The sequence below is a fragment of the Phascolarctos cinereus genome, unplaced genomic scaffold (genome assembly GCF_003287225.1).
Source record: "Phascolarctos cinereus isolate Bilbo 61053 unplaced genomic scaffold, phaCin_HiC Scaffold_2;HRSCAF=192, whole genome shotgun sequence".
Taxonomy (NCBI): Eukaryota; Metazoa; Chordata; class Mammalia; order Diprotodontia; family Phascolarctidae; genus Phascolarctos; species Phascolarctos cinereus.
The window spans coordinates 157,292,768-157,310,463 of record NW_027555625.1 but is presented as its reverse complement, the minus strand read 5'-3'; the positions used below and the strand labels follow the sequence as shown (position 1 = coordinate 157,310,463).

Here is a 17,696-nt window from a genome sequence, read left to right as displayed (position 1 = left end):
GGTGATCTGAGCATCACCTCAGTTTTGGTACAGGTCTATCATATTTCTAGCAGTGGTAGTTCAGCTGCTATTATCTGATCAAGGCTAATTGGATCAGAATCTAGTTCCTAGTTACAACAAAATTGACTTTATTTGAGATTTTAAAATTGTATCCTAAATAGTTTCACTCAGTTGCTCAATCTTCTTGGGGTGCTTTCTTTTGCCAAAGCTGAAATATATGTTTGAAAGAAAGGAGATCTGCCTTCTTCACAGCCCTAAGCTCTCTACCACTCTGCTCCCATCCCAGTTTCTAAGAGTTTTAAGTCTATTGGTTGTATTTTGGATATTAGCTATTTTTTTAAATTATGGTCTTTTTCATGTGAGAACTAATGCTTTAGAAGTAGTGGAGTGAGTGGTGTTGGTTTGCTTTTAACATAATCATATTGATCCACTAAGTAGAAATCATCTACTAGTCATCTAAAAAAGGCTTGTGGTCCATTGAAAAGCTAAATATTTTCTACAAAGAAAAAGGACCTCCCTTTTCAGTATCTCTAGATATTTTTGATATGCTTATTCATAGCATCCTTAGAAAAATATTGCGTAAAATTTCAATTAACTGTAATGTTCAAGGAATAGAGTATTCTAGTTAATTTCATTTTATAGTTAACTCAGTGTCAATCAGAAACCCATTTCTGTTTCACACCTTTCTGTTAAAAACCCTTCTAAAAGCATTAGTCCACCTTTCTGCCTATTTACTCTGCAGAGTAAATAGAATTGACTCTTTCTTTAATGAATGTGTATCCTTCATTTCTCAAGATCATTGACATGAAGACTAATTCTCACTATTCAGGACAGTAGAGATAAAAACAGAAGGTGTTGGAGATAGAGACAAAGTTGTACTGATTCTTAGGATACACTATGAAAGAGATGTTGCTTTACTAAATGCCTGGTACCAGTCTTTTTTCATATCATTAGCCATTTTCTCTAAAAGTAAATGACTAAAAAATGTAGGTTACATTAAAAAAAAGAACTAACAAGATTTTACTAAGGTTTACTATATGCTTAATATACACTATGCAAAGGCTGAATATACACTGACCAAAAAAATTAGACAATATCTTCCCTCAAGAAAATTAGACTCTACTGGAGAAACAGCGTACACACAGACACATAAGTAAATCTAGTAAATCTGAAATATATACAAAGTAAATACAATGTCATATTTTGGGGCATAGGGGAGTGTAGCAGCTGGGAGATCAGGAAAGCCTTTTTGTGTTGATATTTAAGCTGTACCTTTAAGGAAGCTAGAGGTTCTAATAAATAGAGATGAGGAGAAAGTCCATTTCAAGAATGAACTATCAGCTACCAAAGATTGTAGTTAGTTGGGTTCTGATTAATCAAGATTTTGCTATTAACAGCATAATGAAAGAAGAAATAAAATTTCCTTGTGATGTCTACTACCCTAGAATTAGCATATAATGATATAGCTGATCAGAGTGGTTGGGTAAGGTTCTAGGTGTGGCAGTCAGGGGCAAGACAGGTACTTCTTTCTTTTCCTGACTCAGTGTTGATGGACATGAGATGCTATTAGTCAGTCAATAAGTATTTATTAGTCACTGAGGATACAAATAAAAAGAATGAAATAATTCATCCTCACAATGAGCTTACATTCTAACTGGAGTTACAGTTTGTTACATTCCCATTCTATGTTGGCCAGAAAATGGTGTCCTCTGAGAGAGGCCAATTTTCCACCAATGCAAAGAAACAAAAGGAGGGTGAGAGGCAGAGATCTACAATGAAGGGCAACTTGTGAACAACAGAACTGGAGGTCCAGGGACAGCAGGCCAGATAGCTGGAGGCCTGTGTCCTCAGGCAACATGCCTAGTTAAGGTATCCAGAAGAAACATCAGTTCTGGATATCCAGTAAGCAGTACCAATACTGCCTAGGCCCCACTGGCCAAAACTGAACTTCAGGAGAATATTCAAGAGGAATAAAAATACAGGGAAAACATTTGAAGAGTAATAAAACAATAAACTGTGGTGACTTTACCTTTTAATAATAATAATAGCTGACATTTGCATGGTTCTATAAAGCTTGCAAAGTTCTTTTGCATATATTATTCCCTCATAATAACACCATAAGTTAGTTCCTACTGTACTGAAGAGGAAACTATGTCTCCGAGATAGTAAGTGAGTTGTCCATGGTTGAACAGTAAGTTAAATGTCAGAGGTGAGATCTGAAACCAAATCTCTCTTGACCTCCCCTTTAGTGGTTTCACTACCCCATGCTGCCTTTCCCCTAATGGAGCTTAAGACAAACAAACCGGGAGGGAACCATCACCTGCCCTTAGGTTTGGGGACAGAGACATAATCTTCATAGTTGGCAAGGTGAATAACTGGCTATCTAATGTCCAGAATGATTATTTTCAGCCATAATTGGTTGAGATGGTCAATGTGGAAAATGCCTGGCCAGTGCTATGTATAGCTGCAGATTGAATTTTGCTACTGCATAATATACACATGAGAGACAGCATGGCATAATGAATGAAACTGGAATAGGAGCTAGAAAGACCTTGGTTTAAGTCTTATATTTAATACATATGGATCTTGGGAAAGTCACTCATCTTTCAGAGTTCTAAACAACTCTCTGAGGCTCTTAAGTTACAAAGAAGGTGTCAGTCTGCATAAGTCAAAGGAGCTTCCTCATATCAATGAAATCAGGAAGCCTTACATTCAAATCTAGGCTCAGGCACTTACTAGCTGTGTGACCCTGGCCAAGTCCCTCAACTTCTGTTTGCTCAGTTGCCTCAATTGTAAAATGGGGACATTAACAGTGCCTACGTTGCAGTAGATCAAATGAGATAATAATTGTAAAGTGCTTAACATGGTGTCTGACAGGTAGTAGGCTCTAGGTAAATGATTACTGTCTTCCCTTCACCCCATCCTCCCTCCTGAAAGCCCAGGCATGTCAGCAGTGAGCCTTATGCAAGATGCTTTCTTTTAGTCGATGGCAGGAGGCATGAGCCTACAAGTCCTTCAAGAGGCTGCTCTCAGGGCTTGGAACTTTGTTTGGCTCCTGGGTCTGTCTTCACTTCATACATCCATGAAGTTCAGAGACCCTCTACACAGCCAAGTGTTTTCCTACCTCTGATGTCACAGGCAGGAAGGTGCCAATTGGTTAGCAAAGTGCATGTTTCTAATTTGAAAAGTTCCAAGCATAGAAGACTCCAGGTATGGAGGGTTCCAGGAAAGGAGTAGGGTAGAAGGGAAGTGTTACCAAGTTGGAGAAGAAGGTATAGTTAAGAGCATGTCAGATGGAGAAAGCTGAGGCTCCTTAAGACAAGTATTTCTTAACTGTAAAAATCCATCCCTGGGGGCAGCTAGATGGCGCAGTGGATAGATCACCAGCCCTGAAGTCAGGAGGACCTGAGTTCAAATCTGTCCTCAGACCAAACACTTGACACTTACTAGCTGTGTGACCCTGGGCAAGCCACTTAACCCCAATTGCCTAAAACAAAAAATTTAAAAAAAATATATATATTATGACCCTTTTTCTTGATTGGTTGCAGAAACATACATGAATGATGGGAATTTTGTTTTGTTTTAGTTTTAATGCTGAATATCTTTGAAGTGGAACAGTTGCTTAAGACCCATCTCATATCTACTCCTCTCTCCCTCTTCTGTACTTCCACTCTAGTGTATAGACCAGACTATAAAAAGGTCTCTGATTTCACTCACAAAACTGCCTTTTCTGGACTATAGCACCTAGAAGTCAGAAGACATTGGTTCTAGTCCCCAGCCAACTAGGCCTGGGAAAATGACAATCACTCTGAGTCTATTTTTTTAATTGTAGAATACCTGCCCTGCCCACCCCACAGGGATACTTAGATCAAACAAGATAACATATTTGAAAGTGCTTTGTCCTCTGTAAATTGTGATACAAATATATGCATAAATGTGTAGGGACTGTCCTTTTCTAGACAAGAAAGGTATAGCTTTAGGATTGCCTTGATTTGCATTTCTATGGTTATTTTCAAGTGCACCCAGGGTGCCTCCTAGCCCCCAAAAAATCGACTTCTAAAATATACAATAATCAAATCTCATTCTAGTCTCTGGCAATTATAACCAAATTCATTTTTGTAGTTAATAAGTCTAGAGTTTTAATAAATAAATTTTTTTTTAGGCAATTGGGGTTAAGTGACTTGCCCAGGGTCACACAGCTAGTGTCAAGTGTTTGGTCTGAGGCCAGATTTGAACTCAGGTCCTCCTGACTTCAGAGCCGGTGCTGTATCCACTGCACCTCCTACCTGTCCCCGATAAAACAAGTTTTAATCATTACAATGAAAACCTCACCCTGTGAAACATACTTGTCCATTAAAGGAATTGTAGATACTGTCATATTTCACCACATTCTGATTTCAGAATCAGTCACTTTATCAAGCTTTCACCACATAAAAAGAAACTGCAGAGTTCTCTAAAGCCCTACCTATTTGGAACTTAATGTGTTGAATGTGTGTTGAATGAAACAATCACAGTTTTTAAAAGAAGTATGGGAAATACAACCAAAAAATCTCTTTTTCCAAGATCCTTATATGCAGCCTTGACTTCTCTAGTAAAAATAAGTGTCTGAAAATGACCAATATGGAAATGCTTTACATGATTGCACATGTATAAACTGTATTGGATTGCTTACTATCTCAGAGAGGGGAGAGGGAGGAAGGGAGGGATAGAATCTGGAACTCAAAACTTTAAAAAAATGTTTTAAAAAATAGTTTTAACATGTAATTGGGGAAAAAATAAAATAATATATTTTTTTAATAAGTAAATGTACTGAAGAGAGATAATGCCAAATTTGAATACAAAGAGACCAAAAGCAAAAGTGTAAGCATTAAAGTTCCCTGCAAATGGGGCACCTAGGCTGAGGGGAGTGTTGTGGTAAATCCTGGAGTGATAGAACATAAAACATAACATGAAGAAAATGGGCATCATTACAACAGTTGCTTTAAGATCTTCTAAATAATTTTAAATGACTACCCTCCCCTCAAGGTGGAGTGGGGGGAACACATTGCTGTAAGAACTATGAAAGAACATTGCAAAATGCCATGGCAATATTAGCTAAACGAGTTTATTGTTAGCAGTAGGGTCAGAGAAGGTATTTTCAGAAAAGGAATCCTTCATTTTTATTATAATGCCTAATGATTTGAATGTAATCTAGCATTAAGCCATGCCTATAAGGTATAGGCCACTTCATCTGAATTTGGAAGTGTTGCTAATTTTGTGGCAAAATTCAAACACTTGACATGGAACACTTTTTAATGCTACCCTTTGGTGAAAGGCAGGAACATATTAGGAAGAGCTATTAGTTTTCTTCCTGGAGCCTACAGTTCCAAATGCCTTCTGATGACAGCCACAATAGATATGGAAAACATTTCAGTAGGATTCCTACTGTGGGCCCCTGTCTCCTTTTCAGGAATCGACCAAGTTTTGAAATCCCTGTTTTGCCCCTGGCTAATACTGCCATCTTGTACACATTTAGCTTGATCAGTTTGGCAGGTTATGAAAGACTTAATGATGCAAACACATGTGGCAGATGCTGTTCTCATGATAGTTTAGGAGCCTACAAGCCACTGTTGGTAGCTTGCCAGCTTCATCTTCAACACTGAAGAGCATTATGCTTTCAAGCCCCCTTTGCAGCTTGCCCTTAGGGACCACTGTTGAAGCAGTAATAAAATTCAAAATGGGCCTCAGGAAGTCAACTTGTTGGTTTGCTTTCAAGGGTGTCTTTTTCATTATCACACTTTGTTTTAATGGAACCCAAGAGTTGTTCTTAAAGAGAAGAAATAAAAATAAAATTCTAAAATAAAAATCAGCTCTTGTTTAGAGGAAGGAATTAGATATGCAGAAATAACATTGTTGCATCTCATTTTTTTTAGGTGAAATTAAATTTTTTCTCACAATATTTTTATAGGAAACACTTTACCAAAAATAAAACTTGATACTTTCCCAAAAAGGCCTGCTAAATATTTTTTACCTGTTACACAGAGATACAAATAGAAATGGAGAGATGTATGGGAGAAGCCAGGGCCTCCCAACCCACCATTATGGAAATCAATAATAGTATTATAATTGAGGCAGGGACCTCAGTGGAAAGACATTCCATCTCAACCAGTGAATAACATGTACTAAGTATGTTTTGTTTACTCTGCGCGCTCTGGAGGTGGAGTGAAGAAGGAGAAAATAAGATAGGGAAGCAATCTTCATCAATTTCATCAAAAACATTTTCTCTTTTACATATATTTATGTTCTAGGCACCATAAAGACATGGGTCATGCCCCTATATAATATGAACTTATCAAAATACAGAGAAAAATTTTATTACCTAGAAGGATAATTAATTAAAAGATCATGTCCCTTGTCACCTGTATGACCTCAGGCAAATCATTTAACCTCTCTATGCTTTGTTTTACTCATCCACAAAATGGAAGGTATTCCAATAGGTTACCTTTCTGTTCCTTCTAGTTCTACAACTATCACCCTAGGATCTTATTTGGGTGAATCACTACTGTTCAATTTTTCAGCTACCTGTGCAAAACCACTGGTAGCAAGTGGGAATTCAGCAGCTCTTTTCCATTCAGGAGCAGTAGACATCTTGGCCAAGAGGGTATTTTAAACATATAATATGGCTTGAAAGAAAGCTCTATTACAGATTTATTAGCAGAGTGGGAAAATGTAAAAGACAGTCTTACTAAAATGTTCCACAGAGATCACTTATGTGACTGTTTTCTTATACCAAGTGATCCGGATATTTGCACCTGTATACATAGACCCAAAAAACAAGTTGGATCTTTTATTACAGCAAGAATAATGTTATTTATGACTCAATGGCTTTGGGCAGACACAGCATTAAAGGACTCTGGACAAATTTCCCTGGGACACACTGCTGATGTTAATATCCATTTGTACTAGAAGATGCCCAGTGTAAGAGACCTTCAGACACAATGTCCATCTGTGTGACTACCTCTTTCCATAAATGGTTTTTTATTTATAATTCCAATGCATAGTATACAGTTTATCCATTGATTTTTTCAGAAAGCTAATGCTTTTCATTCTTCAATAATAGTGTTTAGTACCAGCCATTGGGAGGTACTACTCAGAAAACACATTGCCTTTGCCTAGAAGCTTGCAGTTCAAAGTGGAGTATGTACAACCCAAACAATCAAGTTGGTTACTTTGGCCATTTTGATAATGTAATCAGAACCTCTCCTGGTCAATAAGATTCGTTCTGAACAGTTGCTCATGAAGAGAGTTTAAAACACGTGCTCAGTCTTGCTGAAGCTGGCATGTAACTATAGCTTAACAACAAGGCAGTATACAATAGCCCAGACACACAGCAATCAATTCATATTTGGCAGGAGTATAGAGAATGGGATAAAATGTTCTTAAATATATCTGTTATTGGTATAATCATCATTCAAACTCTTATGTAATTTCTTTTGAACTAAGATGAGCATTAATTAAAGTTTAGAAAATATGAAATGTTCATCTATTTAATCCCAGTACACCAACCCTTTATGGGTTAGTCTTCTCTCACACATGACATCTATTAACACTAATGGGAATTACACATACACATGCATTCAAAGAAGAATAAATCTCCTTTAGTTAATGTGCCTCTGATGCTCAGAAGAATTTATATTTTTTGTTACTGGAAGTTCCAGTAAAAATAAATGTTCTTGGCTATCCAATTGACTCTACTTATGTTTATAAATGTTAACTATTTATAATTTAATCATTGTTCTTGATAGGAAGTATTCATTAAAATAATTTTCTGTAAAAAGTTCAGAATACATAAATATTAAGAAGAACGTTTCTCATGGAAGAGATTCAATTAAATATCCATGCACCGGTGTGAAGAACATATTGTGAAACTGTGGTGGCCTGTTTTCTGGTCATTATTAATCCAGAAACCTTAATGATGAACAACATTTGTGTCATTGTCTACACAAATTTAATTTGTTTATGCAGCAGTTCAGCTAATCCTGCAATCTGCTTTTCTCAAACGAGGACAGATAATGGAGACACAGTTCTTTACAAGTCTACAGGCTTTTAAATTCTGATAAAATCAGGATTCTTCACTGGGTCTTGCCACAGCTCTGAATTAAACCACTTTAAATGTAATTACTGAAGCTGGCTGTACATCAGGAACATCCATTAAAAAAATTGATTGACCATGCTGTTGCAGGAGGCATTTTATGAACAAACGATCATGATGGGTCCAGAACTGTAATTTATAAAGGCAAAAAAGCAGGTAAATACTTTATCAGTGATGATGAGAGGTTCACTGGATAATGAATTTTTTTTTCTTTTTTAACCAGCTTCTTCGAAGAACCTTGGTCCATGGCCATCTTTCATGATCGTTTTATTGATCTTAAGAAAGAACTCCGTCAAATCCTAGCATCCAAAGAGGTAAAAGAAGTGACTACCCAATGTGTATATTATTACTTGCAAATTATAAGCAGTCCAAAATTGCTAGTCATTTAGATTTTTGCCTTTATAACCACTATTTTATTTTTAATTTTATTTCTAAGATCAACCTCACTTCTAAAGTCAATCATTAGGTGTATACAGGTGTATATAATGATGCATCCATGAGTGTTGTAATCCTATATTTTAAGGGACAGATTTTTCCCACAAGTTCTTTCGTAGCAATTTTGGCTTTAAAGTTGTTACAATTAGCATTAAATTACAACCCCTCCCAAGAATGGGGATTAAATTGCAGTAGTGCTTGCTTGTATTAACTAGTTACTTTTAAAAGGACTTACAAATAAATCATCCAAATGTTAGATTTTACTCTCAAGAATAAATTGAAAGATTCATCAGAGGTAGAGAATGAACTTGACAATGAGCTGTCTCAAGTTCATGTTCCCTCAAAACTTCTAGCTACTAGCCTACTGACTTCCCACAACCTATTCTATTCCACTTCAGCTTTGTATGATTGATTTTCCCATCAGCAACAAGTGTATTGCTTCCATGATTAAAAAACAAAAAAAATCTGAAGTTCCTTTCTATGATTGTAATCTATTATCTCACCTTCCCCTATGCCTTACTCCTCCTAAATCTGTTCTTTCTCCTCATCCTAACCTTGGGCCCTTCCACCCCTCAGCACTTCCCATACTGTCAGCCCTGTTCTGGTTTCACTTTCATCCATCTTAATCTCAGCCTTTTAGTTAATCACAGAAACTCAACATTCTCCTCTACTTTTTAATCTCTTGTCCTGTTGCTGCTCATCCCTTGCCAAACCCCAACGCTACATTACTCCCCCATCTGCCTCCTCTCTCCTATTTGCCTGCTGTTGAACACAGCTAAGGAAGTCATATAACTGAGCTAACTAGAGGTCCACTTAAAGTTATGTAACCTGATATTAATTGGGTCTTCTTGGCAGCAAGGCAATCCTTTTACTTCTCTTTAATTGATCCTCCATTATATTCACTGAAGCAACTGTTTCAAACTTTCTTTCTTTAAACTTCCCACAATGCCTTTTTACCCCAACTTCTCTGCTAAGGACTTTACCTCATGCTTTGCTGAGAAAATGGAGACTTAAAACCCCTTGACCTCATGACTTTTTCTCAGTTCTTACATTCATTCTGACCACTCTGCAGCATCTAACACTGTTGACTGCTATCTCCTCCTGAATTCTCCTACATGTATGACTGCTCATGCTTTTTTGCTGTATTTCATCCATTTCATGTCATGTCAAGTCAAGTTAAGTGGCATTTATTAAGTGCCTACTATATTCTAGGTACTATACTAAGCATTAATTGTGGGCATGCTCCAAGGCTCTATCCTGGGCCCTCTTTTCTTTTCTCTCCATACTCTTACTTTGTGATCTCATAAAAGTGAATTCAATTCACCATAAATTCAATTACTATGCATTCTGTATGTGTACATAGGTTTATACACACACACACACACACACACACACACACACACACACACACACACGCACACGATTTTCTTTCTTGAGCTCCAATTCCAAATCACCAAATGGCCACTGAACATTTTAAAGTAGATATCTCATAGACATCTCAAACTTGATATGTCTAAGTAGAACTCATTATCTTTGACGCAAAACTCACCCCTTTTCTGAACTTCACTATTATAACTTCATCCTTCCAGTCATTCAGGTTTGAAACTTAATCATCAGCTTCAGCTCCTTACTCTCAGTGATGGCCAATCAGTTGCCAAATCCTGCAATTTCAACACCCACACTGTTACACTAATTCAGGCTCTCACCACCTGTCACCTGGACAATTACAATATCCTCCTATTTTGTCTTCTGCTTTAAGTGCTTCTCCTCTCCAATCCATCCTCCACACTGATGCCAACTTAATTTTCCTAAATTGCATGTCTGACCATGTCACTCCTCCTACTCAATAAACTCCATGGCCTCCTTTTAACATCTAGGATCAAATATAAATTCCACTTTGGAGCATTTAACACTCTTCACAATTTGTCTTTCCTATCTTTCCAATCTTTCTACATATTATTCTCCTCAATACACTGTACGGTCCAACCGCGTTAGCCAACTTGCTGACCTTCACACATAATGCCCTATCATCTGTCTCCATGCCTTTCCATTGGCTATTCCCTATGCCTAGAAAACTCCATTCTCACACCCATGTTTTAGAATCTCTGGCTTCCTTCAGAGCTTAGCTCAATACCATATTATATGGGAGGCCATTCCTGAGCCTCCAGTTGCTACTGCTTTCCATTCTAAGATTATTTTATATGTATCTTGTATATACGTATTTGTGTACACATTGTTTCCCCACATTAGAATATAAGCTCCTTGTGGGCATGGACACTTTTGCTTTTGTCTTTTTTATCCTCAGTCTTTTTATCCATTTGGCATAGTGCCTAGTACCTAGTAGGTACAAGATAAATGTTTGTTGATTTTTGAGCTAGTGATATTTTTACTAGGGAATTACATGGCCATACCTTTACATAAGGAAGGTAATTGTGCTATGAATTAGAGAAGAAACAAACTAATAACAGGAAGGCCAGTTAGGAGACTATCACAATAATCCTGGCAAGAGGTGATAAGCACGTAAATCAGAGCAAAAGTAGTGTGATGAAGTTGGCAAAGAAGTAAAGAAGGGTAGACAGATTTAGATATTACAGTGTCAGAATCATCAGGATTTGATGACTTTAGATATGAGGCAAAGACAGACCCCTGGGGAACACTCACTTTAAGCGACAAAGAGGATAAGAAACCAGACAAATAAGATATCTCCTGATCTCCAATCAGGAGAGTGAGGTGACTTCCAGGAAATCAGGGGAATAGAAAGAATGCATTAGGAAGGAGTAGCCAACAGTATTAGAAAGCGCAAAATGTATGAGGGTTGAAAATAAGGCCACTGAATTGGTAATCAGGTCACTAATGACCTTTGAGAGAGCTGTTTCAGTAGAATAGTGGGGTAGAAGCCTGATTGAAAAGGGTTAAGGAAAAAGTAGATAGTAAAGTAGATAGTAGCAAGGTGACACAGTGGATAGAGTGCCAGGCTGGGAGTCAGGAAAACCTCATCTTCCTGAGTTCAAATCCAGCCTTAGACACTAACTAGCTGTATGACCTGGGACAAGTCACTTAACTCTCTTTGCCTCAGTTCTTCGTCTGTAAAATGAGGTGGAGAAGAACATACCAAACCACTTCTTTGCAAAGAAAAATCCAGATTGGATCATGGAGTCAAACACGACTGAAACAACTGAACAACAACAAAGAAGCAGAACATCAGCTGCAGAAAATGTTTTCTCAGAGTTCATCATTGAAGGAAGAAAAGATTGACTAATTCCTGGATGGGATGGAAAGGTCGAGGGGAAGGTTTTTTTTAAGGATCTGAGAAAACTGAGAACATATCTATAACCAGATGAGAAGGAGCCAGTGAAGAGAGACTGATTGAAGATCCATGACATCTCCTTACATCTGCTGGTACAAGGTCCTGAAGAAGATGGAAAGAGATGGGATCAAGGAGACTAGAAGAATAATTAGCTTTCATGATAAGTAAAGGTAGACATAGCTCTTTTATAACCAAGGGGAATAAGAGAAGACATGTTAATGCAGATTAGTTCTGACAACCTTTTTCTACTTCTTGTTAGTGGTGATACTATGAAATTTGTGGATCCCTACTCAAAAAAGATACTTCAAGTTTGTTGGAAAACACACCTTTTGCCATCATCATCCCAAATTGCTTATCTCTACACCCCTGATTCCCCAAAAGTTTTATTACAATAGACCTTTTATGATTGTGTCATTCAATTTTTTTTGGATCTTTTATTAAAGAAATGTCTAGTGAGGAGTTTTCTGCCAAGGCAATTGGTGTATTTCACATATAATTCCTAGGTCTGCCATCACCTCTACCACTTGGGGCAGAGGGTTGTGTTATTTAAATTTAAGGTTAAAATTCCACCTTCTGATTTTTCACAAGGTACTCAGAAATGTCAGGATAACACCAGGCAATATCTAGAGTTTTTTTTAGCATGTTCACCAAGACCGTTTCTGTTACTTTTTTTTTAATGCTCTGATATAACTTAGCAGCTAAGTGTTAGGGCTGCCCTCTATGCCTCAAAAAAGTTCTCACGTCTATTTTGTAGAAGAAAAATTTAAGTTCAGGCATTCCTGACTAAAAGGCCACTAACCATTGCCTCTTTTAAATTTATAAGTTTCTGATCCAACCATTTTGGAGAGCAATTTGGAACTATGTCCGAAGAGCTATAAAAATGTGCATACTCTTTGACTCAGCAATAGCACTTCTAGGGCTGTATCACAAAAAGATCACAAAAATGGGAAAATGTACAAAAATATTTATAGCAGCTCTTTCTGTGGTGGCAAAGAATTGGAAATTGAGAGGATGCCCATCAATTGGAGAATGGCTGAACAAGTTGTGGTATACGAATGTAATGGAATACTACTGTGCTATAAGAAATGATGAGCAGGCTGACTTCAGAAAAATCTGGAAAGACTTCTATGGTTTAATTCTGAGTGAAGTGAGCAGAACCAGGAGAACATTGTACACAGTAACAGCCACGTTGTGCAATGACTAATATTGACAGACTTAACCCTTCTCAGCAATGCAAGGATCTAAGACATCTCCAAAAGTCTCATGATAGAAAATTCTATCCACATCCAAAAAAAGAACTATGGAGTTTGAATGCAGATCAAAGCATACTATTTGCTCTTTTTTTTCTTCAGTTTTGTTTTGTTTCTTCTTTCTTGTGGTTTCTCCTATTGGTTCTAATTCCTCTTTACAACATAACCAATGTGAAAATATGTTTAATAGAAATGTATATGTAGAGCCTATATCAGATTGCAAGCAGTCTTGGAGAAGGAGGTGGGGAAGGACGGGGAGAAAATTTAAAATTCAAAAGCTTATGGAAGTAAATGTTGAAAACTAAAAATAAATTAATTAATTTTAAAAGTAAATTTTTGTTTCTCTAAATCAAAACCTATAAAACATTGAAAATTAACTCTAAACAATTATAGAAATGTAGCATTTATTTTACTTAATATTTCAAAGTTCTTTAGAAATTTGTTGACTGCATTTGAAAATTTTTAATTCTTGTAATTATTTCATTGCTTAGAATTAGAAGTATTTTTTCTATCTCAGCCTCCCTGCTAAGTTTGGAATTCCCATTGACTTCAAAGAAAGCTCTGTGAGTACAGAGAGCAAGAAGAGAAAATGGACCATAATGGATTTGTGTCCTGTTCCCCCACTGCAATGAGTACAAGCTCTCTGAGGGCAGGGGCTGTTTTTACTTCTGTCTTTGTAGCCCCAGCACTTAGCACAATGTCTGTACACATTTGGCTGTCAATAATGGCTTAATGGATTGGTTTTGATTTTTTTTATTTAATATTAAATATGGTAGTGCATACTAAATGACTTTAGATAACCTTAGAATTATAGACCTGTCAGCTTTTATACTTAATAATGTAGTAACATTTTTGGATGTGAATAATTCCCTTTTTCTTTCCTTTCAAAATTAAAAAAAAAACTAGAAGAGTTTCAAATTAAAATAAAATACCACACAAGTTAATGTAATTTTTAAAAAGAATTGTTAATTCATAATTATTTCAAAGTAGAGCAAAATATATATTGAAATATGGAATATTATACTTTGGTACAGTTTTTAAACAATTTACTATGATATGATTACCACAACCTACGATTTTTTAGTTTTAATAATACTATCCTATCCATATTTCTTTGGTATTATAAGGTCTCATCTTCGGCCAGAATTCCATCTTCAGATTTAGAAAATTATGTACTTTTAGTTGTGCATAAAATAAAACATGCATAACTTGTCTTTGAAAAAATAAGTATGATTAATTTCAAATATAGATATCTTAAACTCAACTGAAATGTATAGAAGGAAAAAAAGTGCTATGTTTATCTGATAATTACAGCTCTAAATTGTTTGGCCCTGTGTTGTTTAACATTTTTATCAATGATTTGGATAAAGGAATAACTGACATACTAATCAAATCTGCAGAAGACACAAAGCTGGAAGGGACTGCTAACGCACAGGAAGATAGGCTTAGGCTGGAACAGAATCTTGACAGGCTAGAGATTGGGCTGAATCTAATGAGATGAATTCAACAGGAAAAATATAAAGTCTTTAATTTGGGTTCAGCAAGTCAACTTCACAAATACTTGTTATAGTGAGAGGCATAGTTAGAGAACAGTTTGTCAGAAAAAAAGATTTGGAATTTTTTAGTAAGATATAAGGTCACTATGAATAAAAGTGTTATGTAGCATCCAGAAAAGCTAATTCAGTCTTGGGCTACACTAAGAGAGAGACACAGCTTCCAGGAATAAGGAGATGTTGATAGACCTTCTGTGTTTCTGCCCTGGTCCAATCACCACTGTACTACTCTTTCCTGGGCCCAATGACTTAAGAAAGACATTGACTAACTAGAGAAAGTATGGAAGAGGACAAACAGTGTGGTGAAGAGCTTGTGTCTAAGATATATGAGGATAAGTTGAAAAAATTAGGCATATTTAGCCTGGAGAAGAGAAAATTCTAAGGGGACGTGTTAGCTGTATTCTAATATGTGAAAGGCTAGCCTATGGAAGAGGCATTGGATGAATTCTATGTGGTCCCAGAGGTCAAACCAGAAGCACTGGATGCTAACAATTAGAACTGTCTTAGGATAGAATGGGCTGCCCCCAAAGATGGTCAGTTCCCTCTATTGGTCTTCAAACAAAAACTAAATGATCATCCTTGTTTAGGATGTTATAGTAAGTATTCCTTTTGAATATGTGTTGGACTAGATGACCACTAAGATCCTTTCCAAGGAAAAATTCTGTGATTCTGAGAAATAACAGTCCTTTGAATGCTAAGGTCTTTAACTGACTATTTTCCAGGGATGTTGTAGACAGGAGCTGGGTTCAAGTTCCACTACCTCTGTGTCTGTGAGTTAAGCCATGTAACCTCCCTGGATCTCAATTTACTCTTCATCTGCAAATGAGATGGTTAGACTAGTTGGCTTTTAAGGTGTCTTTCATCTCTGAGTTTCTATAATTCCATAATCCCTAAAAATGGAACATTTTGTTTTCCTGCTCTTTCTTACCATCTGTGTGGCCATCCTTGCTCTACAAAAGTGGTTTGGTATTTTAATCTTTGTTCTGACCTTTGACTAGAGAAAAAAAGGATTAAAGATATAGCTTAGATAAGCAATATAAAATGTTTTTATATGGCAAAAAAGCTTCCTTTTGAATACAAAGATTTCTTCCTAAATAAGGAAGCAGTTACTACAATCTTGTTCCTGTGTTATTTGTATCTTTTGTCATCCATGTCTAATTGTTAATCTCTAAGAACCATGTTAACATGCTATTGTCTTCCTTGCTATTCAGAAAACTTACAACCTATCATTGTAATTCTGGTGAAATATAATCTAACTTACTGGTAAATGGTAATATAATCATATCTTCCAAATTCATTCCTATTAAAATTAATTACAAATTCAAATTTACTTCTATATTTTGTTTCCTTCCATATTTTATAGAATGAAGAAATTCCTTCCATGGAAAATGTAGTTCTACGAATAGTAGATGAGGAAATAAACCTGTGTGAAAAGCCGAGGAAATACCTTCAAAAGTTATTTCAGCAAACTATCTATAAATCAGAGGTAGAAAAAAGCATCCTTCACTATCTGCACTATAATAATTACCATCTGCCTATGTATGCATGGCCAGGGATTGTTTAGCTATGGCCACATTTTCAGTTTTATTGGCTACATGAAGGTGATTCTTTATATTGTCCTGACTATTAAACTTCACCATTAACTCTGGTATTAGATAGTGTCTTTGTATTACCTTTTGCCTTTTGATTTGACTACTAGGACTGTAGTATTTAAACTTTCCAGTAGGTGGCACACGGCTTTGTTATCCCTGATTAGTGGAGTAGTACTGATGAAATGCTACAGAGGGAACACTTAGAAATGCCATGAAGATTTGTTTATGTAATAACGTGCATGTTAGGAATAAAATTCAATCCTTGCTGTGTGAAAATTGTTTTCATTTGAGTTATGATGTTATTTGTTCTGTGAAATTTACTGTCTATTATTTTAATTTTTTTCATATAATAATAGCAATGATAACAATGACAATAATAAAATAATAGCAGCAACACCCTGGGCTTCAGTTTCCTTATCTGAAAAATGAGAGGAATAGATGAGATCTCTAAGGTCCCTTCCAACCTTACTATTCTGTGATTTTATGAAATGACTTGCTCAAAGGAAGAAAGCCAGTCACTGGCAGAGTCAGAACTGGAACCTAGGTCTTCTGATTTCCACCATGTTACTCATTAGTACTTTGAAAAAGCAAATGTCTTTCTCTGATTTTCCTAAAAAAGGACAATGAATAGGGACTAAGTTAATAATCAATTCCAATAGCAGGATTAACTTCCCTGTCCATGGACAACAACAACACTAATAACTAGCATTTATATAGACCTTTAAGTTTTGCTTGACAAGTGTCTGAGGTCAGATTTGAGCTCATGAAGTTGAGTCTTCCTGATTCGAGGCCCAACACTAGCTCCACCCCACCCCCAACAACAACAACTTAAGGTTTGCAAAGTGCTTTACAAATATTATCTCATTCAATCCTTACAACAACCCTTGGGTTCTAGCTATTATTATCCTCATCTTACAGATGTGGAACCATATCTTCTCTCTTGGTAATTCTTTCAGCAACCGCAAGGTCAGTTATCATCTCTAAATAGATGAAGGCCAGATCTAAATAGCTGGCCTAATCTCTCTACTGAGCTCCTACTGCCAGCTGCCTGCCAGACAACTCCATCAATACATTCCATAAGCATTTCAAACTCAAAATTGAACTTTTTTTTATCTTTTCCCCTAAATCCACCCAACCTCCCAACTACCTATTTTTGCTTAAGGTGTCCTCATCCTTTCAATTACCCAGGTTTCTAACCTTGGAAACATGCTCACCATTTCACTCTCCCCATTTCCCAGAGTATCTCTAACTTTCATCTCCTTTTCTTCATTCTCATGGACCCCACCCTAATTCAGGTCTTCATCGCCTCTCACCTGGATTATTTCAACAGCCTCCTAACTGGATTATCATCTTGGAGTCTCCCTTCAATCCATTCTCCATAAAACTGCCAAAATAATTTTCCTAAAACATAGCTCTGACTATATTAGT

General features: G+C 36.5%; 1 protein-coding gene across 1 annotated transcript in view; it reads left to right on the top strand.

Annotated features, from left to right (window-relative positions):
- Positions 1-16,644, top strand: part of CFAP61 (cilia and flagella associated protein 61) — a 355,672-nt gene extending 339,028 nt beyond the window's left edge. Inside the window, exons 26-27 of the mRNA XM_020986789.2 lie at positions 8,355-8,445; positions 16,040-16,644. Of these exons, the coding sequence (XP_020842448.1) occupies positions 8,355-8,445; positions 16,040-16,240 (292 nt within the window). The 3' untranslated portion in view covers positions 16,241-16,644. The remainder of the gene's footprint in view (positions 1-8,354; positions 8,446-16,039) is intronic.
- Positions 16,645-17,696: the final 1,052 nt, after the last annotated feature.